Here is a 24,575-nt window from a genome sequence, read left to right on the forward strand (position 1 = left end):
CATGTATAAATAGGAATTTATTTGGCTTACGGTTCTAAAACCTGACATAACCAATGCCGTAGTGCTGTTGTCTACTTAGAATTTGACAAGGACCTTTTTGTTGTGTCCTAACATGGCAGAGGGTATCACACAATGAACAAGACGGGTATGTTCACTTAGGTCCCCATTGGTCTTACTGAGTCACCAATACCAACACTGCGCTTTAGCCCTAGGAGTTTGTCTAAGCAAGAAGACACCCCAAAAGACCCCACCTGAAAACTAACATGAATGTTTGCCTGTGGGTCTCTACATCTGTTTCCATCAGTTGCTGGATGAAGGTTTTCTGATACAATTATAGTAGGCTCCTTATTTTGCCTTCTTTTGGGACACTCTTCCTCCCCTCCCTGCCACCCCCTGGGGTTTCCTTGGCCAGCCTTAGGATATGCAGAGGTATCTAGTTTTATTGAAACTTGACGGGTCATGGTTGATTGATATCCCTGCGAGGCTTGCCCTTTGCTGAAAGGAAAAGAAGGAGGGGTGGATGAAGGGAAGCTGGCTGGGAGGGGAAGAAGGACTAAGTGGGGGAGGGGCAGAAAACCACCATAAGACTGTAATATATAAGAGAAAAGTAATTTGAAAATAAAGATAAAATTTAAAAAAGGAAAAAGACAGAGAGCGGGTCCAGTGCTATCAACACGGTGAGAGTGGTCAAAGTAAGCAAGGGCTAGCCAGCTCATGACAACACATTAACACTTTCAGAGAACTGAAGATTTAGTGCCCAATAGGTTAAATGAGTTATCTTCCACCGAACATGCCAAAAGAAAGAAACACAATGTCACTATTTCCAGGCTTACAGCAGAAGGGGACGGGCACTCTGGGAGACTTGGTGAATTGGCACAGAATAAGGTGCATTAGCTGCAAATCACAAAAAAAGAAAGAAGACCATGAAAGCCACACTCTTCTTTTTTTTTTTTTTTTTTAAGTTCTGCCATTTTCTAATTATAACCATGAATTAGAAATGTCAGTGTTCCTCGTCTTCTTTATTTTCAAGTTACTGGCTGTTCTGACTTCATTCTAAATGACAAAAATATATATAATTTTCTACTTGTATCTCATTGCTTCTAATATCAATAGAAAAGTTATATTGATCCCTATTTCACATGGTACAAAAACTACAACACTGATTATCCCATATTGTGTATGAAAAATGCATTACGATTTTGACAAAATCGCCTGACTAAAAATAATCCATGGAAAACATGTCCCTGAAAATTACATTCAATTGTGATAGGATATGTGACTAAAAGATTCTCTGCTTATGACAGACATGTTCTATTTCTTTGTAAGTAGATTTTACTTAGTAAGAAATATATCTGCTTAAAGTAGAAATACTTTATCTGCTATACATTATTAAACATTTATTTTCTTGGGAGTGTTCAAACAATGACAGAATTATTAAATCTTCTGTCTCAATAGAGCATCACAGTAAAAAAATGCAAAATGAAATTGCTTAAAATGGAAAAATCTAATACTTTCATTTTTTATTCAATTTGTATACCTATAGGTACTTTTTTTTAATACTCAAGATTGACGCTTTACTAAATTCTTTTTTTTTTTTTTTGATTTTTCTAATAATGATTTTTTAAACATTTTTTTTATTAATTTTTCTTGTTACATCTCAATGTTTATCCCATCCCTTGTATCCTCCCATTCCTCTCCCCCCCCATTTTCCCATTATTCCCCTCCCCTATGACTGTTCCTGAGGGGGATTACGTCCCCCTATATATTCTCATAGGGTATCAAGTCTCTTCTTGGCTACTTGCTGTCCTTCCTCTGAGTGCCACCAGGTCTCCCCCTCCAGGGGACATGGTCAAATGTGAGGCACCAGAGTACATGAGAAAGTCATATCACACTCTCCACTCAAGTAACACAAGTATGATGTCTAAAATTTTAGTTCCATGTGTGTGTTACACTTGTGTGCGTGTTTACAGCTTTATGAGGAAATCCATCACCTTAACCCTGAATCAAGGAACAAGAGGTATGCTAGAGGTCACACCTTGCTCTGAAATCTCCTCCTCTGCATGCTGGTTACTATCAGTCTTTATTATCAATTTAACATAAACCAGAGTCTGGGAAGAGTGAACTTCGACTGAAGGATTAGTCCACCACAGTGGCTTGTGACCATGTCATCAAAGAACTGTCTTTATTGGTTATTTATGTGGGACTCTGGATGGTGCCATCCCTGGGAAGGTTGTGTGAGAAGTGTAGCTGAACATGAGGCAGTGAGCAGCCTTCCTCCTCAGTTTCTGCTTCCAAGTTCCTGGCCTTGAGTTCTTGCTCTGACTTCCCATGGTAATGAGGGATTGAGGCACAAAGTGGTAAGCCAAATAAGGCCTTTCCTCCCCAGGAAGCTTTTGGTGACAGTGCTCACACCAGCAGAAAAACCAACTGCAATACTCTGTTTTTATTTCATTGTTTGAAAATTTTCAAACACTATCCAAATCAACAAAATCAGAAATGAAAAGGGAGACATAACAACAGACACCAAAGAAATACAAAGAATCATAAGAAAATTTTCTTTACTAAATTCCACTTGCTTCACGTTATCTCCCTTGTCATACCCCATGATTGTGACCCCATGAGTACCTTAACTTTTATGTCATAATCCTTTCTTCTGTGAATGGCTTCCCAGTGAAGCTTTCCACACAAAGACCTATAGGCCTCTGCTGTTCATATACTCTTCTCTGCCTCAAGTTCACATCCTCTGGCTCTTCACAAGGTTGAGTTACATTGGACAAGCCTCTCCTCAAATGTCCACCACCTCGTAGAATCTTCTGAGAGCAACCTCTTCAAACAACTACCCATCATTGGCTTCCACCACACTATTCACTCAGTTGAGATCCTTTTCTTAGTGATTTAGATTTCCTCCTAGCCTTTAACCTCAGCGATGATCTGAACAATGTCTAGGACCTTACATTATTCCATGCAGTTAGTGCAGACAGGTCTTGCACTATTTATTTTTGCTGAGAGAAGAATAAATAGGCCAACTCATAGCAGAGGAAGCAGGGACTTGCTTAGTCTACCGCACACGTTGCTGCCAGCTGAAGACATCCAGTCTCCTTCCTCTCACTGCCTCCTTTGCCTCAAAGCTGATTTCATATGATTCCACTTAAGGGCTGGACTACATCTGTGCTGATATAAAAAAAAATTCAAAGAGTTCGGCAAAAGACCGAGCAGAAAATTTGAATAACTTTAGGGACAGAAAAGATGACACAGCTCAGAAGAAACAGAAGGATGAAGACTCTAAAAAAAATAGGGAAGAGCGAGTTTCTAGCATTGAGAGGGTCATTCTCACACTTTGGAATGAGTCATTGTATTCAGAAGGGGAAATGCCTACATACTACGAATGTGCCAAAGGATTATGCATTCTTTTGTGTGATAGCGGAAACTCTGTCATCCACTGCTATACCAAAGCTTACCTCTGAGCAACTGGCCACATAAAATAAAGGTCATGTGTGATGTGCAGAGTTTAAAAACACAGTGACAGAATGACAAAAATGTCTATCTACACTATCAGAGACACACTTTGGTTCAGTATCAGAGACACAACTTTGATGCTAGTTACAAATGTATAGCCATGTAACTATACACACATACACACACACACACACAATATTGCCTGGTGTTACATTTTTAGTGCTCAAGGGTAACTAATTTAAAAGAAGGTTAAATGCATACTATCAAAATTTAATCTCAATGATTAAATTTTTTCTGGAACCATGTATGTAGGTCCCCAGAAGTCTCTGTGTTACGATTAAGTTGGTACAAACATTATTATTGCTGAAAAAAGGCATGCCCTCGAGATCTGAAAAAGTAAGTCTATTAAAAGAAAACTATGATGGCAGTCTTCTCGTCAGTTCAAGGCTGACTCATCAATGGAGAAAGATAAAGGTGTGTGTGTGTGTGTGTGTGTGTGTGTGTGTGTGTGTGTGTGTGTGTGTATTGCACACGCCTGTATCAAAAGTCTCAATGCAGATGGTACCTTGGAAGGAAGAGTGGAAGAGACAAATTATCCTTACACACAAGGTGATGTCTTGAAAAGAGGCAGCAGAGATTCCCTATAAGAGGAACACTTGATCAGAGATTATATATCTAGGATAAGAAAAATCCCATAACAGCCTTGACCAAGGGTACATCAGGCCAGGGTAAAGCTTACAGTCACTCCTAAGAGTGACCTCAAAACCAAATCAGAGTTTAGCACAGCCTCTAGGAATAAGAACATGTTTTAAATTATCCCAATATAGTTTGATGCTGTGAACAGCTATTCTTTCCTAGAAAACTATACCCCATTTTTGCCTAGATACTAAACTCAGGGTTTATATTAACTACAACAGGCTCTTTAAATTTTTCCCTTGCTAATCTAAAGCAAATTTAAACAGACTATTTCCTCTCTTAAGCAGAATTCTAGAGTGGCAGTTACCATGAAGCATCATAATTCATGGGTTATGTAATTTTCTCTTCTCCAGCTTGAGAAGAAACCCAATAAACAAGAATTCCATATGAATTTTACCTACATATCTTATACCTGAGAAACAGCAGACATAAGATTTAATTCTTTGAATTCCACTAATTTTTTGAAGTATTGCTGCTTTGATTAAATGACAACTCAGGTAGCACACTTAAAATCTGATTGAGTGACCTTTTAATAATATACTAAAGGAATCTTTGAAGGGTTTACAAAGCTTTCAAGAATATAAACCATGTCGACATGTGCCTCCATGGATCATGCAGAAGAGAATGCATAAACCAACAGATGAATAGCGCTCTGCTTCCCATAGGGTCTACCAAACAAATACTCTCTCTCAAACACACCCTGCACACAGTGTTGGGTTTCAGAAAAGCCAGCCTGAGGCACCATCTTCTGATCCTGGTTTCTCATTTCCTTCCCAATCTTAACACAGCACTTTTACCCCCTTATCACTTAAAAATGCTACACCAATGCTATCAATCATTCCTGTATAACCAAACTCATGGTTCATTTTTAAACTCATGCCGTCATTTCTTGATTTTTATATTTCATGTAACACGTTGAATGCCCCTCATGAATCTTTGTACACTTTGCTTCTGGCCATCCTGTTTAGTTAGTCTATGACTTCTCAACAAAGCTAGAAATATTCTTCCTTGTCCTATTCTTTTTTAAGCACTGGTTTATCCAAATATCGCTCTTTTTCTTTCCTCTCTCTTCTCTTATCTCTTTTCCTCTTCTTTCTCTTCTCCCTATCTCTCTCTCTCCTGCCTCTCTCTTTTATCTATCTATCTATCTCTCCCTGTTTTTCTTGAACCCAAAGAACCTTTGTGATTTATAACCTGCGCACAAGCCCAAGGGGCATGTCCCATGAAAGTCTTCACTTACTATGCAAGTGGGACAGAGGGGCGGACATCCTATTGGGACTCTAGGTGAGAGAAGCATGGGAGAATGGGTAAATAGAAGAATCCAGAGGGTCCTAGCAACCTACAAGAAGAACATTATGATAGGCAGATCTGGGCCCAGGGGTCCTGCTCAAACTATGGCACCAGCCAAGAACAATATGTGCAGTAAACTTCAAACCCCTACCCAGACCTAGCCAATGGACAAGACATTCTCCACAGTTGAGTGGAGAGTGGGGTCTGACTTTCACATGAACTCTGGTGCCCCATATTTGACCACGTCCCCTGGGTGGGGAGGCCTGGTGGCACTCAGAGGAAGGATAGTGGGCTACCAAGAAGAGACTTGATACCCTATGAGCATATACAGGGGAAAGAGGTCCTCCTCAGTCACAGTCATAGGGGAGTGGAGTAAGGGAAAAATGGGAGGGAGGGAGGAATGGGAAGATACAAGGGATAGGATAACAATTTAGATGTAATATTAATAAATTAATAAAATTACCATTACTATTACAAAAGGCTGATTTTTTTTTGTTCTGTTTATATCACATTCATATCCCATTTTCCCCAGGTCTAACACAAATAGCAACTTCATACATACACACATTTGATTTATGCTAATCTAATTAAGCTGCACTAGTGAAAGTCTTATAACTAAGTGTGATGAATATTAAAATTTATATCTCAACTTTATAAAATGTATACCTTGAATAATAAGCTCAGTCCTAAATTGGGGTGTACTTTTATTATTTTCTGTTCTATTCCATTCAAACTTCTAAAACACGTTCTGGTCATGGATATTTGTCAATTTTTTTTCTGGCCTAATAACAGAATGACTTAACTTTTTTCAACTTTTTATAGCTAAATTCTATCCTCAACAATTTCCTCCTAACTTGTTTCTGTCCTTTCTACAAATGGGGAGTTTAATTCACAAATATTACCCTCTATAGAAAGTAAAAAAATATAAGAAACTGGGTCTGTAAATACTTCCATTTAGCTAAAGAGAAGTCTATTTCCCTAATCAGTGAATTACAATGTGAGTAAATATAGCAGAAAGAAAGATTCATATCCAATAAAGCCAGAGACACCTCTAGTAAATTGTTATTAGATTCAACTTAAGTTATAACTTATTTCCACAGCTATAGAAGAATAAACAAATTTAATTAATGCAAAATCATGAAAGAATGATAAATACAAATAATAACAAATCATGCTCTAGTCTAGTACGGTGACTCATGCCTTTAATCCCAGCACTGGACAGGCAGAGGCAAACCAATTGCTGTGCATTTGAGACCAGACTGGTCTACATAGTGAATTTCAGGACAGCCAGGGCTACAGAATACTTATCTGATAAAACAAAAAGAAAGAGGTGGGAGTGAGGGAGGCAGAGCGGGGTGAGTGAGAAAGAGAGGCAGAGGAAAGAAAAAGAAAGTCTAGATTCTCTATCCCAAGTGAACGTTGAACTCGAAATGAGTGAATCCAGTTAAAATGGAATTGTGCACAGCTGGGAGGAAGCTCTGTAATACAGCGATTGCCTTACATGTACACAGCTGGGATTTCTCCCCAGCACTAAAATAAACAAAATGAAGTACTCCACAGACATCCCAGTGGGTCACGTGCTTGTGTCATGCTATAAGGATCTGAGTTCAGGTCCCTAGCATCTACACAAAATAGACTCAGCAGTGTATTTCTGTCACCTCAGTGATGGGAGGCAAAGGCTGCAGAAACCTCTGAGCTCTTTGTCCAAAAAGCAGAGATGTACTACGGGATTGACACAGTAGTTAAGAGTGCCTGCCTGCTACGCAAGCATGAGAAGCTGGATTCAGGTCCCCAGTACCTAAAGGACAACGTCTGGCATGGCCACCATGTAACACCAGCACTAAAAAGCAGAGAGACAGGAGGATGACTGGGACTTTCTGGCTTACCAGCCTACACTTTGTCTTGTGAGAGACCCACTGTCCAGTGGCTAAAGCTGAGATTGATAGAGCAGGGCACACCAATATCTACACACACACACACACACACACACACACACACAGCCCAAAGAAAAAGGTGAAGAGCATTAGTGAGAAATACCTGACATCAAACTCTGATTTTCACCCTTATGCACTTAAATATCTGTACACACCTGCACACACGGGTACAAATAGGAATGCACACTGGAACTCACACTCACACTCACAAAGCTATTTCAGTGCGTGGGGTATCAGGGTTAATTTTTAAAACATAAAAAAGAGATCAGGGAATTATCAATACTAATTCCATCATAAGCAAATGTTTCTTACAATAATAAGATTTATTTTTTTAAAATTCCATACATGGTAACACATGCCTGTCTGTCTACTGAGGAAACTGAGGCAGGAGGATAGCTTAAGCCTAGGATTTTGAGACAGTACTGAAAAGCAGTGAGATTCATGTATCAAGATATGAAGGAAAATACTATATAATATATACAAATATTAATATATGAAGAAAGTATCTGGTACAATCATTTAGGGTATTTTTGAATTTTTTATTTTCTAAAAGTAATTATGAATCATTTTTACTATGGTCAAAACAAATTATTTTACTCCTTAGAAAACGCTGAGTATGTAGAAATTGATATTTAAGTCTATTATTGAGACAAAATCTTTAACACATCCACTAAGTATACTAAATTTTGTTGTAAAATGTTACATACTGAGGCTTAAAACATTTACAAGTGTTTTTGTATATAGCATACCAAACATAAGCAATTTAATGGTCAAACCAAAGGAGAAAGCAGAGAGTAGAGATAATATCAAATAAACAAAATCTCATTTTAAATGTGCATTTTGATTAGGTAAGCTGTAAACAGCTTTAAAATTCTGTAGAGCATGATGACCTATGCAATGCTCAGAAAAGATTTATATTACACTAGGAAAACATTGATTTTTGTTTAATTTTGATCATTGCTTATAAAAACTTGCCGTAGAAATAATAGAAAAAAAATTTTCCCCCCCAGAGCCTTTTTTTATTTTTACTACTTCACACTTAATTTTGGCTTTGCATAAAAACATTTCGAAGATAGCTGAAGAGATGTAAAGAAAATTTATCTAAAGACATTTCTGCAAAGGTTTTTCCTATAAACTCTGAAATGAGGCATTTCCCAGTAGTAACTGGCTCACAGTAGTACTTCTGCTGAGGAAGTTGCTGCTGATTAGGCACTTTAAGGACATTTTCATCTCTTCTTACTAGGAGAATACATACATTCTGAAGATTGAATGCATCATGTTACTCTGCAGAATTCTAACATTATTTAATCTCCTCAAACTCCAGATAAAAAACTAAAAGTTTATATATTTGATTTCTTCTCCCACTCTTGATGCTACCCGGTTTTTGGTCACGTTTAGTTATCATTTTACCTACACGTAAGAGTGCAATAATAAAGATGAAACTAGATAGAAAATTCAGTCTCTGAAGGTTGTTCATTGCCTTTAAACATTATAGTGTAAGGGTGGGGTGGAGACTACCTGTACATTTCCTCTGTCCCTTAGCTGGTGCCCCATATGTCCTTTGATTTCTCACTTCTGAGAGTCTAGTGATCCAGGCCATGTTCAATCCAAAGCCAATGCTAATGACAATGATTTAAAACAAAGCTCAGAGTTGCTGATACTTCAAGTCACTAAAAACACTTCCATCCCCTCTTGTTAGTCTGCTTCCTGCAACATGATATTAGAAACATCACTTAACAAAGATACTTACTCCAGAGCTCCTGTTTACAGATATTTTTTTTTTTATCTAATTCAATAGTGGTGGCCTTTTTATCATATGTACACCAGAGAAGCTAGCACATCTACTCCCACATGCAAAGTAATAAATAAATCTGTAAGCAAGGATCTGGGTAAGAGGTGGCATTTTCAGTCAATAAAACCAATGGCATACTTACAGTGGTGGTTGATGGGGCTGGCTTTCAGCATTTCTTGGTGTTTTGCAGGCAGCAGGCTTCGCCATGTCCCTGACAACACACCTGGGGCGCATGATAGACAGCACAACGCACTATTAATTATAAAAGGGTAGAGCATATCTGGACATTCAACACCGTACTGAAAACACAATCTAAAGGCAAATCTTGGTGAATCCCATCAATATTAACCTCAGGGCACTGAAAAGGCCCTGTTAGTTGGAATTCTTTGACTTAGGTTTCCACAGGCTCAACTAAACCCACATAAATTCTATGCTGGCCTCAATATTTGATTTTCCTTTTAACATCAATAACATGATTGTCAGCAGCTTTTGCCATAGCAGAAAAGCTATTGAAAGCCTTGGCCTCACCATGTGAAGACATCTGAGAGCTTAAAAATAGGAACTGCTGCTGTGGTGATAGGTTAAAAATCATGCAGAATCTTTTGTTGCTTTGAATTTCTTACTAAAAGATATGGACTCATTTCACATTACTAACCACCACATAGGTCTTCCTGCTTACAGAGAAAGAGACCTGAAAGACCTCTAGATATTCTCTTTACAAATTCCCTGCAAGCTGAGGAGGAATGAGAGATGAAGGGCAGGTTCATATGGGAAGTGTGCATTTGTACATGTATAATAAATCTTAAATATGCTTTGTACTTTAAGCCCTTCATCATAAAACAAATGCAGACCAGATAACCAAGCTCCAAAGGGCAGCAGGAGTTGATATCCTTACTTTCGTATTATTGGGGATTAGAGCACCGAAGGGATCCATTGCCCAAAATCAGAAAATACCCCCAGCTGAGACTGTGCTTGAATGACTCAGGTACTTCTCAAAGCTTTGAAGCACACACAGCATTAAATGGAGAGGTCTGGTTTTAATCCAAAGGCTGGGTATTATAAATTTTGCTGAAGTTCTAGGTCCCACCCCTAAGCAAGCATGAGCCTGGTTCTTAAGAACTTCCTTGGAGATTTGGCTACATTGCTCAAAATTAAGGCCAATCATGTTATTCCAAAAGATCTGTGGTGAGTCAATTAATGAACTGTTTTGTCAGAGGAAACGCTGCATGGCAAAGTTCTCCACTTCTGAAAGAAATCATACAGGTAGACACAGACACAGGCACAAAAACTGTGCATGCACAGATACGCACTGCTCATTCCACCAGCAAGTACACTCAGAATCAATATGTAAACGTGGTGAGAGAAGAAAAGGAGCCATTACAAGCCTCAGCACCTTCTTCCTGGGATAAAGGCCAAATCTGGTATGCTAAATGCCCTATAGATGGTCATGAAAAACATCCACAGCAACCACAAAACTGCATGCTACTGTCACAGCCTCATAAAGAGGCTATTCATGCGTCAGCAGCATTAAGACAACTTGCAGGAAGGCAGCTGTTAGAAGCCATGGATGAGGATTTCTCAGGCATGGAACTCCAATCTCACTTTCACAAGGTGTAATGCTCAGTAACTTACATATCATAGCACTGGAAAAAAATCTCTGACAATTCTCACTCATCTCAAAATAGTCTATGCTGCAGCCTGTTTGATCTACGTGGGCTGGCTTCTGAAAATACCACCAACTTAGAAAACTTTTCAAGAACTGCAGAACCAAAATTCTGCCCTTTCTCCTTTAAGGAGCAAGTATTTGTACCAAGATTTGAAATAAGCCTAACACATAATGATTTTCTTATTCTTTGAAGTGACTCTTTTCTAGGAATCGCAGAATATTACATACTATAGTAGTTTTCTGGGCCAAACTTTTTTTTTTTTTTTTTTTGTAACTACAGAGCCATGTCTTTGGGGAAAAACAAAAAACAAAACAAAACAAAACAAAACAGTGATATCTAACTTCAAAGCTGTGGTTTGGTTTTAAAATCAGTTGGCATATTACTTCCACCTGTACTCCCTACACAACTTTTCTAACAAAAAAACAAGAAAGAACAACAAAAAGAAATAAAACAAAACAAAACAAATTTTTGAATTCTTAATCTTAAATAATAAAAAAAAAAATAAGCACACTGCTCCTCAAATACAATACAATTAGACTTGATTTAAATATAGGTATGTAATTGTAAATTATTCCCTTATTTATGTTTGGTATTGGAGATTGAACCTAGGTAAGCATTCTCTCATTGCTGTATCCTTGTCCTTCAGTTTCACTAAACTACCCGAGCTGATCTTGAACTCACTGTGTAACCCAGGCCTGAATAGCAGGGGTTAGACAGCTATAGGACTAAACAATCTTGATTTAGACATAATTCTAAAACACCAAGACAACACCACATTTCACATACTGATCTGTATCCACAGGACGTATATTCCTTTAATTGATATGGCTAGCTACTGAACCTGAGTTTTGAGGGAAGAAACAATTTGCTTCAGATAGCTAATTATTCAACCAGTTTAAAAGTCATGATAATACATATTCCTACATTTTCTAATGTAAACTCTTTTAGATCAATAATCTTCTAGAAGCAAGGAAGTGTGATGGGGCAAGACAGTGTAGAGGCTCCTCCATCCTGTATTCTTAATGAGGCCATTTTGGGTTTAACTAAAATTTGACCTCCTTAATGGTCACTCCCATGGAAAATTACCAAACTCTATTTTAGGAACCCATGGTCAGGATATCCTAGCTAACTTATCTTAGCTTCTGTTAAACTGCCTGTTTATGTAGAAACTCCCTCTGGCTAATTGCTTATCTTAACTTCTGTTAAACTGCTTGCTTCTGCAAAGCTCCCCTGAGGCTGCCAGTGAGATGCCAGGATGTGGTTTTTTTCCCTTAAAAAGCCCTGTGCTTTGGACATACAGGGCTACACTTAGGAATCTGAACACTGGGTGTAGTCTCAGCTGGCTGGAATGAAGACTTTCAATAGGCTGTAAACTATGTTTGAGTGGTCATCTCTGATTGGCTACCCATAACAAAAGAAAATTTACTCTATACTCAGAAAAAGACACACCGAATGCATAATTTCCTCAGGGGATTTTGTTAGCCTATATCGATTAACATTTCTTTAGAATAGTATTTGAAATTTATCTCAGTTTGGAGAGTTGAAATCTTAATATTTTGACAGTTCTAGTGTACAGAATTTGTTTAGCAAGAAATTTACATTATTCCCTACCTATTAGACTTATTATAATGCTAAGATCCTTTTATCCTTTAAGAAGCACAGTGGTATTTCAGTGTGTTAAAGTTCTCTTTGCAATTCCGTAATTCACTTCAGCTATGTACTTGGAGACCACCAATTCTGCCATGATGTTCACTTCCTGGAACCTTTACAATCTAAGCAAGAGTTCAAAGGCATTTGACCTCTTTGTGATGTCTTCAAATTACAGGATGAAAAATCAGATCTGGACTCTTGTACTTTCATGTAAGCATTGTCTTCTCTCTCAAGCATCACTGAAGACTTATGCAAATAAGACATTCTAAAACTACCTCAGGGGAATGCTCCTCCTGAACCCACCCTCAGCACTGCTTGGTTTTAGAATGATTGCAATCAATTCAATGAATGGCTGCCAACTGCCCACTCAACCACTTCTACCCACCCATGCACATACCCAGGGGAGGGACATTCAGATTGCCACAAGGCTGCGGAGGAAACTACAGAAAGAATTTCATCTGTCCAAACAAGAACCTAATGTACTTCGCTGATACTAGTGTATGTGAATTAAAACTTCTGAATGCCTTCAAGAAATATAATTTACATAATCTCTCTGCCTCTCTATCCCGTCCTCCCCTTGTCCACCTGTCCTTTGCTGTACCCCCCTCTCCATCCCCTTCCTTGACTTCCCTTTCGGATATTTGCAGCCACTAACCACTCCCAGGGCTTCTCCGTAAAACCACCATCACGATGTTATAAAACTTTACACAAATTTAAACTTTAAGTTGTTTGATGTCTTATAGCTAACATCAGGCAACTACTTACCTCACTCTAAGCTATTGCTAATAGACTATAGGTGTTGGTATGTTTGTTTTCAGTCTCACGGTTTTCTTACCATTACTGGAGAAAACTCCAGTTAAAGAGCATGTGAGAGATGAGTACGGATATGCCAGCTTACCAGGTGTTAATGTATTACCCCATACTTGCCTTAAAGCTATACGTATGGTTAAAGTATCATAAAGATGAGAAAACGAGACATTTCAAACACCTATTGCCCGGCGGGTATTTCTCTCCTGGTTAGGAGCAAAAATCCTCTCTAATTGTTAGGACCAATCTACCTAATCTGCCATACGAACTACATTTTCAAAACAGGTCTACAATCTGACTGTTTCTCATCTCCACTCTAAAACATCATTCTACATTAATTCTGAGCACATAGTGTTTATTTGGAGGTCAGACAGCAACTTTTTGTAGTTGGTTCTCTTCTTCTACCATGTGGGTCCTGAACATTCAGTTTTAGGTCATCAGGCCTATCTCACTGACTGTAACCTCAGATTTTTGGTAGATTGCTCGGCCTTTACCCTTGGTCTGGCCCTTGAGTTTATTCTCATCACAGCAAGCAAGTGACTCTTATGAAAAATAAATCAGGCTAAGACACCACTATACCTAATTCTGCGGTGGCTTTCCAGTCTTTCCATGATAAAATACAGGGTCCTTAGGACATCTCCCTGCCACTCATAACTCTGAGAACTCACACTGTCCTGCTACATGCCAAGTATCCTTCTCTCCGGTGCTCATTTTAGAGTCTTTGCACCAGTCTTTGCTTTCATGACTTCATTCAAATGCTAGGCTTTGAGGTCTCCTCCTCCACTAAGTCTTTAGCCTCTACAGTGTTCTACACCACATGGGGGACCCTCAAACATCCTCACACATCCTCTGCGTTGCCGAACTCTACAGAATACATGTCTCACGTTTCCCATTGCTTAAAATAAGAGTTGCTCAAGATTAGAGATCTTAGTCTGTTTGGTTTATTAATATATGCCAAGTGCATGCTTGAATTTTTCTGATATATACCAGTCACCAACTACATATTCATTAAAAACTGAAATCTATAGACTTCAAACTTAAGTAACTAATTTAACATGATAAAATACATGATTCACAATACATCATATTTAACACTTTTTGAAACTATACCACACTTGTGTAAAACCCCTTCAAAATGTAATTTATATTGAACAACATAATGGTTTGAATTAGTACCATTGATTTATATGTTTTTCTCTCTCTTAACAAAAAATTATATTTCCCAGCGTATGGCTTTCTTCATCCCTCTTCTCTCTCTCTCTCTCTCTCTCTCTCTCTCTCTCTCTCTCTCTCTCTCTCTCTCTCGTGTGTGTGTTGTACAGTCAAGAGATTTGTGTCATGTGTCTTCGTCAATTACTCTCCACTTTCATTTTTGAGGCAGAGTCTCTCATTGCAATCAGCTTTATGGGGTAGGCAGCAGTCTCCAGAGATCCTCCTGTCTCGATTTCCCCAGCACAAATGACCACACTCAGCTTTTTTATGTGGATGCAGAAAATAGAAATCAGGTTTCCATGCTTGCATGGCAAACATTGCATCAATTAAGCCAGCTCTTCAGCCAATTAGGAGAGACAAAAACTCTTTTTACTACTTTAACTATTTATACAATAATATTTTATGAAAATGACACCTTAAATTGCATATAGAAATATCTTTTGCTGAAGAAAAACTTTATCATTTGGCTTCTGGTTTTTCTAAACAGGATCTGAACTTCATATTTAACACTAATCTCATCTTGATATCATTATGCAAGGGTATATAGAGGTCCCACTTGATAAAAAAGAAAAGAAAAGAAAAGAAAAAAGAAACTTAGAAAAAAAAAAAACCCTGAAGATCTGAGAGAGGAAGCTACATTTCTAGACCTGAGGAGATGATCCGGGGGGGTAAAGGCACTTGCTACCCAGCCTGAAAACCTGAGCAGTAGAAGAAACTGATGCCTTCAAGTGCTCCTCTGACCTCCGCATGCAGGGCCTATCACATTCACTCTTCCTTCTTCCCTATATGTAAACAAATAAACAAATTACAATGTTTAAAATGTTGGATGATGATATGTGGCAAGTGTTGATACTTTACAAAAGCCAAGATCTGGATCAAGTGACTGTTCTACCCTGTATGCATGCAGCTCTTTGATGCTTAGGGTTTGTTAATAAGGTATTCAACGTCTTAAAAAACCTTTCAGTACCAGTAGTTTATGATGCAGGTGCACTGTTAAAAGCTTCTGAATAATCCCACACATTCATGTGATCTCTCAGCATAGCTTATGAGACCATACTCTTCAAATATCACAGCAGTGTTGGCAGCAAGAGGTGGTATTAGCTGAAGTTAAAATATAGAGTGACCTTAATCCAATGGGAACACTATAAATTTTAATATGCAGTGCAGCTTATCTGACATAAAGAAAGACGTTTTTGAAATGCATCAAAAACTGGGGGTGGGGATGGAGGGAAGGAGGGAGGGGTGGAGGGAGAGAGGGAGGGTGGGACCAGGAAGAGACAAATGAGGGGCTACAATCAGGATGTAAAGTGAATAAATTAAAACGTTTTTAATGCTCAAAAATATAAAAGTTCAATCACTTTAGGAAGAGTACAATTCATAAGAATCACAAACACAAAAAGAAGTCTTCAGAAGTGATCTCATTGCATTTATACATTCTAAAAGGGGAAACGCTTCAAAAATATTACCTTAACACCCATTTTATACTAAAATTTGCATACTGATGTCAGTTCCTCTGTGAACAAAAGAGCATGTTGACTCTTACCCATAAGTCTGCAATGAAGTGGAGGAAATTCCCCACCAGAAGGAGAATGTGAATGCTGGGCTTTGATAAACCCAGATGCACTAACCACAAACCATCAGGGCCACTTCTGCCTCCAAGTGCATTCTGGGAACTCTCAAAAGCCACAGCAGGGGGATTGTTATCTTAAGAAAGGAACAAAGGCAGGTAAAGGAAAGGAAACCAGCTGGTCCTCATTCCCAAGGAACCCCCCCCCCCCCCCCCCGCTCCCTCTCTGCCCCAGGATGCTGGCCTTGTCCTGCAAAAACCTAGGTAAAAAGATTCCTGGAGGATAGGTGATTCACTACTGAGATTTATGTAATACCTTAAATTTTGAAGAGTAAAACCTGTTTTCAAAGACAGTTACGAAAAGAGAAGATTGAGAAGGTAAGTCTCTGCCCTTCACTCTGCCTTAACAGCTGTCGTTATTCTAATGGGATTGATCCTGCAAAATCCTAGGACTGCTCCAAGGGTCTCAGAATCATCTTCAATTAACCTCTTTTTAAAAAAAAATTATTTCATTGCTCAGACACCTGCAGAGGTGCAAAGAAGGCATCAAATCCCCAAAGCTGTGTGCTACAAACTGAACTCTGATGCAATAAAAGAGCAGTAAGGTCTCTTAAATGGTGAGCCAACTCTTTAGCCTCCCAAAAAGCCTATTTTTTTTTTTTTATCTAAGTGATTATTTTAACAAAATCAGTTTATTTCTCCACTCACCATTCTTGAAATACTACAGTCATGTACAAGTTGTATCTGATGCCATACACCACACAAATGCCTTCTTGTTTACATAGTCTCTCTAATGTGAGTGCATTAGAATCAGCTGAGCAGAGAGAAGCATCCAATAAGATGAGAGAGGCCCTAAGTCGGGTTTTGAGCTGAGACTTAGAGAAAGATGGAATGCTAATTTAATGTCAGTGTGATGTAAGAAAAAAATGATGATATAAAAATGATTATAGTCAATGTTGACGTATTTGTTGAAAAATCTGCATTTAGAAAAGTGGAAGTTGTAGAAGGGAGTTTGGGTGGGGTTTTTTTGTTTTGTTTTGTTTTTTTATTTCTGCCTTTTAGATAATGATTTTAGGGTAGGTCTATGGATCAAAGTATGCCTTTTTCTCTACAAGGCATTTGTTCTCTTCCCTCATCAGGGAGCCAGCTAACTAATAAATAGCTACTGGGAGAGTCCACAATGGCTCCTTGGTGGGATGTCTGTGGATTTTAACTAGATAAAATGTGCTGGGAAAATGAAACTTACAGAGGCATTAATAAAATATTTCCGTCATTACTTTCAATTAATGATAAGTAATTTTGCAACAAATTCACCTGCCTTGAGAATTAAAGAGTTAATGGAGCCTGACAAATAAGTTGCGTGTTGTACTGTGCAATGTGTGTGAATGCATAAGTGCCTTGAAAGAAATGGGTCCTGCTTATTTGTTGTAAATAAACGATAATTTAATGTGTCAAGAGACCATAATGCCTCTTTTACCTGAGATATGACAAAAAGACGGAACAATTCAATTTGATACCTTTGTAGCAAGTGAAATGTTTGAGTATAAATGCTTTTTGTCTTTTGTGTTTTTGTGCTTAGAAGAAAAGCAAATAAATATTGCAAATATTTTTGCATCCCTTTCATCCAAATTGGTAAAGTTGTAACTAATCACATAGGAAATATTAATTGAGGATAATCAGATGCCTAGAAAATAAGGTTTCTTGAGTACACTGGGAAAGAGGCACATCCTCCAAGCTTTCTGCTCTTTCTTGATGTAGCAGGACAAAGACGTCAATGGATTTGTAGAGGTTACTCCACACCTCTTAGGTGTCAAAGCTGCATCTACCTAGGACTTGACTAAGCACTGAGCATAATCAATTAAAATGGGAAGGGGCGGACGGAGGGAGGAACCAGAGGAGCAAGAAGTTTGCTGTAAAGCTGCGGTCTCCACGGAGTGTCAGAAGCTACACTCATAAAGTCTCATCAGCATGACTGCCTGAAGGAGGGCAACAGCAGACATGGCAATGTGGGCAGGAGAAAGACCACAAGGCCTCAGTTCTGCACGAGGAACTGAAAGGATCCAAGGAATGCCGAGAGACAATTAGATAAGCCATGCTTATCTAATGCCAAGTGGTCAGCCCTGAAAATAGAATGACAAGTAACATTTCACAGACTGAGCATGTTGTATTTATGTATTTAGGTATACGTATAAACATATATGCATGTGGCAGCAACTGATGAAAAAAAGGGGCCATGAATTTAAGGAGGGGGACATGGAAAGGTTTGGAGGGAGAAAAAGGAAGGGGGAAATGAAGTAATCTATTATAATCTAAAAAAAAAAAAATAATTAAAGAAAAAAGTTTACTTTAGTAATCCTCTTCTGATCCCCTCATATAGCTTCTTATTTCCTCAGTGCACCCCCTTAAGTCACCAACTGTCAGAACATAGCCTAAGTATGGAGTCCTGTGAGAATCCTGAATGCTTATAAGAAGACTACCAAAACCAAGAGTCTTGTGACCTCAGTTCCTTTATAACACGGAATAGTTCTTGGAATGTGTTTTCATGCTCCTTCCAGGTGTAGTGAATAGGAGTGAGTTCACTTCATCACCCCTGGGTATCTCTATGTATGGATATGCCGCTACAGGAAAACAAATGTTTTTCGTAGGGCAGCTTATCTGACACATGTCGCTTGCCTTTGTAATACACGTGACTCCTCTTAACCTTCAAAGCATAAAATTTGATGCTCTGAATAATGGTGCCTATTGCATGAGACTTGAGCCCACCTCACTCCTCAGCTCCGCTCTCCCAGGTCCCACCAAGGAACAGTCGATGCTCTCAACCTCAGTACTGCTGTGATGCCCTCTTCCTGCCGCCCTGATGGTGGCTCTTCCTTTGAAAGATCATTCAAAAGGTGCCATTTCTTACAGCTAGAAATCCCAAATTCATTTTTCCCCAAGTGAAGGGCTGAAGTGTTTCCTTCAAACGTCTTCTCGGAGTCCAGGAAAGGGTTTTCCACATTCGTTAACACATACAGTGAAACGATACTACCTACTGCTGGGGTATTTCCTGCATACATGGCCCTTAGTCTTCATCTCTTCTTAATTCCCAACACAGCTCATTTGTCGACCCAGGTAAATCAGCTTCACATTTTTAGAGTACCCTTTTTACCCTTCCACCTCCTTCCCATGTGGCATTTTTTTTTCCTTCCGTCAAATTGTCGCCTTCTCTCTTTTATCTTTCAGTCTTTTCAAAGCTCAAATCAAACCTCCAGAACGCCATCACGACTTCCAGCCCTTAGCACTCTGATTAATCCTTTCCCAGTGTCTTCTAAAAATGGGGGCTGTAAATGGGCATGGTAGACTTTATTGAATAGCATCAGCCTATATACTGGAAAGAAACTCCAAAAAAGGTTTACCTGATAACAGGATACAGAACAGTAGTGTTTTCTAAAGTCCCACCGGGATGCCCTAGTGATAAAGACATCTGTATGAGTTGTAAACAATTGCTTAGGGACCCCTGTTCCATTGCTGCCATCACAACGTGCAAGCAAGTTAGTCTGTCCGTCAGTCACAGGTATGACTATAGGAAAAACTCACATTCCCCTAATGCGTATAATAGAAACACATCAACTCACTTTGCTTTCATAAACTCATTCAATCAGGACACCAACTCTGTATGAGAAGCAATATTCCCTGGCATTGCATTTACAAAAGCCTATTTTGTAGATTTGCCACAGCGTTAGTTGAACAAGCTGAACCGTATTATTATTGCTATAACATTTTATTTCCTTGAAGTTGTTTACATGAATCTTAACTTAAATACTAGCTTCAAGTACACTTAAAATAACACTAAGAGGTCTCTACTCCAGAGACAGCCGTTGCTTCGTGTGCATTATCAGTATTGTCTCTGAGACACACTGGTGATGGTTGGAGGGAATGGATTTATGGGGTCATGTTGGGCACCTCAACTCTGGCAAAGTGGATACTGTTGCCACCAATGACCCCTTTATTGACCTTAACTCCATTGTCTATAAGTTCCACTAGGATTCTACCCATGACAAGCTCAACAGCACAGCCAAGCCTAAGAATTGGAAACTTGTCCTTAAAGGGAAGGCCGTCTCCATCTCTAGGAGTGAGATCCTGCCAGCAAACAAACGGGGTGATACTGGTGCACTGTATGTTGTGGAGTCTACTGGTGTTTTCACCAGCCTAGAGAAGACCAGGACCCACATGATTGTCAGCAATGTTTCCTGTACCACCAACTGCTTAGTCCCCTGGCCATGCCAACACTGCCACTCAGAAGACTGCAGATGAACTTATTCAGAAGCTGGCTCGCACTTGCACTGCCAAGGCTGTAGGTGAAGTCATAGAAGAATAGAAAGCTCACTGACATGGCCTTCTGTGTTCCTACCCCCAATGTGTCCATCATTGATCTGACAGGCTGCCTCGAGAAAGCTGCTGAGGATGGCGACATCAAGAGGGTATTAAAGCAGGTATTGAGGGACCGGAGGGTCTACTAAGGTCTTTCAGGGCTACACTGAGGACCAAGTTCTCTTCTGAGACTTTAGAAGTGATGCCCACTCTACTGCTTTTGGTGCTGTGGCTGGCATTCTCAATGACAACTTCATAAAGTTCATTTCTTGATAGGACAAGGAATACAGCAACGGGGTGGGGAACCTCGTGGCCTACATGGCCTCTAAGAAGTAGGAAGCCATGGACCACTCACCTCTGCAAGTACACAGAGCAAGAATGAGGCCCTTGGCTGCTGAGGAGTCCCGGTCCCAACTCAGCCTCCAATATCTATGTAATTTTACATTTCAGAGCCCCCAGAAGGTGGGATGGTGCATAAGGAACCCCCACTCTCTTGAGTACATCAATAACACTCATTGCATCCATAAAAATTGAGCGTAGAATTAATAATGTGACCAAGACTGCCTCTCTTACACCGAACTGTTAAGTATAAAGTGTACTTGTTTTATAAAATCAAATTCCATTTCCTTACTCGTTTAAAATGTCTGCACATTGTCAAGTGATTCAAGGCTCTCAGAGGTTATAATCTCAATTATGCTATTGTATATGTAACTATTTTTCACCTTGCTTTTTGGCATTATGTCAAGAATTTTAACTAGCTCTGAGACTCATTTTGCACTCACCTCCTAGCTATAGATCCACATATGTAGGAAAACATTGGAGAATCTAAAACTGTAAGGCTAGAGCTTGCCTTCCTTTCTGCCCAAGCAAACTTAAGGCCACAAAGAATTTGCCTTAACAAAGTTAATTCTATGGTTAAATATTCTAACTGCTGGATTATTCTTTCTACAACGTTCATCGAAGACTATCCTATGTAATTTGAGTACATTGATGCAAAGACCGCGGAAAGCCTCCCTGAAAAACTGCATGGGGGCACTCTGCTGCCTTTGTCAAACACTAGTCTGCACACAGTTGAGTTCAGTGGTCTTTGCTCCCTTTTATTGGCTCTTCCGTTCTTATTGGTCAGTCCTTCAATTATCATTTTCTACACAGGTGCTACAGAAACCTAAGTAAGTCTTGGTACAGTTCTTTTAACTAACAATTGTCTTAAAAGTTGACTGCCTTTGTTGAACAGTACTGTCACTCTGAGTCCACAGAGAGGAATAGAAACACAAAAGTATAACATTCTATAATAGCCACGTCACATTAAAAAACAAAACTAAGAGACAAAAGCAATACTCAAGGGAAATCAGTTGCTTCCAGAGGCTTCTTATACATCGGACTGCTGGGAAGGGGTTTTCAAATGGAAGTCTCTCTGTCTCAAGTTAGATTTATGGAGCTGGAATGTGGCCTTAGGAATTCATTCAATCCCAACAGCTTGCCATTTGATTACAATGTGTCATTCAGGTGTTTGGAAAAGGCTGGTGAATGGACCCTTCATGCATTACACTATTATGTATGAGTCATTTTCTGCATTTACTATAAAATAACAGTGTGGTCACCAGGTGTTATTGACAGTTCGATTCCTTTTCATTGAACTTTATATTAATTGCTTCATGTAGCACTAAGAAAATGTCATTATTCTGTTAAAAACGTACATGTTTTTAGTCAGGACAAGGAAACTCGGAGCAAAATTCAGGTTTATGTCAACTCTGTTGACCTAGATAGCATGTTTTAAAATGTCAGATTTTGCTTTATCATGGGTGTTAGTTAATTTTGCTGTTTGTTTTGCTTTTTATATGTATACTGGCTGGGGATCTGCTCTCATGCCCTCATATTTATGTAGCCAGCAGTAAGTGTCAATGTTTGTTATCTTGTCTTTTATGTGAAATACTTTGCAGAAAAGAAAGGTAGAAGAATACAAAGAAAAAGACAAAGAAGTGTTAATCTTAGGTGAGCCCTGAAAACATCCTTTTTTTAAAGAAAAAAAAAAATGGCAAACCCAGTTGTCCCTAAATTGTCATACTACCCCTGGAAGTTAGTGGCGCTCTACTACATGGCCACCATTCTGATGATGACAAGAACTATCAGGAGGGTGGGAGGAAGTTAGCGTTTTTTTTGAAAGGTTTACTGATGGAAACATTGTTAGTAAAATAAGTATCTTCACACACACATACACACACACACACACACACACACACACACACACACACACACACACACACAAACGGTTTCATGGTCCAATAAAGGGAAGATTGTTAAAGAAGCTAATAAGAAGGTAAAATATGTAGCGCTTTCTGGAGAAGGGTGTTCAGGTAAGGGAAATAATAATGGGCAGTGCCGCACTCCTGAGATATTTGTATTCTTCAACTTCACTGCTTGTTAAGTTGTTACAAGTGATGTCATAAAAGAGCAAAGTTGAGAGCGCTGATACATTTTGACAATCTGTACTTTAAAGGTGAGCCTAGCTGCATAAGGAGGCTCTCTGTAAACAAACACACAAACATGGTGGTTTGTTCACTTGTCACTCTGTGGCTTGGTTTTAAGTAGTATCATGTTTGACTAAACATATGCAGTTGCTACACTTTGGGTCTAGAAAATAAGCACATTGCTCAACATATAGAATATATATTCTTCAGAAAATATCATTATAAATTACATGTTTTCATCTATGATTATTTATTAAATTTATACATAAGTAGTGCACAAGCTACTCCATAAGATAAACATTTTTAATGTCTAACCAGTAAATATCAACTTACCAAATACACAGAAACTCTGGACTTTGCATAAGATTGTTAGTTGCTGATTCTTTCCACACAAGTAAACAACAATATAGCTATGTAAATTTTAAGAAAATAAGAGAAAGACTGTGGTGGTTTGAATGAAAAGGACCCCTACAGGCTCTTAGTGAGATGGACTATTAGGAGGTGTGGCATTGCTGGAGTAGGTGTGGTCTTGCTGGAGGAAGTGTGTCATCAGGGTGGGCTCTGAGGTTTCAGAAGCTCTACCTATGCCCAGGAGCTCACTGTTCCTTCCTGTTGCCTGCAGATCTGGATGTAAAACTTCTAGCTCCCTTTCCAGGACCAGATCTGCCTATACTCTCACATGCTTCCCACCATGATGATAATGGACTAAACTTCTGAATGCTAAGCCAGCCCATGATTAAATGTTTTCTATTGTAAGAGTTGCCACGGTCATAGTGTCTCTTCATAGCATTAGAAACCCTAACTTTTAAAATATTATGTTTCTTTGCAATTCCTAAATTAGAATTATGGGAATAAAAAATAAATTATTTTCAGATATTTCTCATGATATTAGCAAACAATAAAGAACAAATGCAATATTTCCAATATTTCTGTATCAGAAATTTTCTATAGAAAAATTTCTAAGGACATACAGACATTTTCTCTACAATTACATAACTGTCTTATTTTGTAAGTTTTCCAATAGTTACATATAAGGTAATAAATTAACTAAAGACTGGGGACCTAAGCCGGAAAATTTAATGTGCCTGGCTCTATTCTACACTGCCCATGTGCAGCTCACTTGCTGTGTAAGTCAAAATAACCCTTTATAGGCTGAGGCTAGCCTGGGCAACGCAGTGGGCTTCACAGCTTGGGCTACAGAGTGAGAGACTATGGCTCAAGTTTTTTTTAAATATAGTTTATTAATTTATTCATATTACCTCTCAATGGTTTTCCCATCCCTTGTATCCTCCCATTCCTCTCTCCCTCCCATTTTCCCCTTACTCCCTTCCCCTATGACTGTGAATGAGGGGGACCTCTTCCCCCTGTATATGCTCATAGGGTATCAAATCTCTTCTTGGTAGCCTGCTATCCTTCCTCTCAGTGCCATCAGGCCTCCCCATCCAGGGGACGTGGTCAAATATGGGACACCAGAGTTTGTATAAAAGTCAGACCCCACTCTCCATGTTCATAGCAGGCTTATTCATGATAGCCAGAACCTGGTAACAGCCTAAGTGTCCCTCAGTAGAAGAATGGATAAAGGAACTGTGGTACATTTACACTATAGAATACTACTCAGCTATTAAAAACAAGGAATTCCCGAAATTTGTGGACAAATGGATTGAACTAGAAATGATCATAATGAGT

General features: G+C 39.0%; 1 protein-coding gene across 6 annotated transcripts in view; it reads right to left on the reverse strand.

Moving 5' to 3' along the window:
- Positions 1-24,575, reverse strand: part of Rims1 (regulating synaptic membrane exocytosis 1) — a 479,929-nt gene that overhangs the window by 396,442 nt on the left and 58,912 nt on the right. For all 6 annotated transcript variants that reach the window (XM_051152982.1, XM_051152985.1, XM_051152984.1 and 3 more), the window contains exon 2: positions 9,311-9,391. In XM_051152982.1, the coding sequence (XP_051008939.1) occupies positions 9,311-9,391 (81 nt within the window). The remainder of the gene's footprint in view (positions 1-9,310; positions 9,392-24,575) is intronic.

The sequence above is a fragment of the Acomys russatus genome, chromosome 11 (assembly GCF_903995435.1).
Source record: "Acomys russatus chromosome 11, mAcoRus1.1, whole genome shotgun sequence".
Lineage (NCBI taxonomy): Eukaryota > Metazoa > Chordata > Mammalia > Rodentia > Muridae > Acomys > Acomys russatus.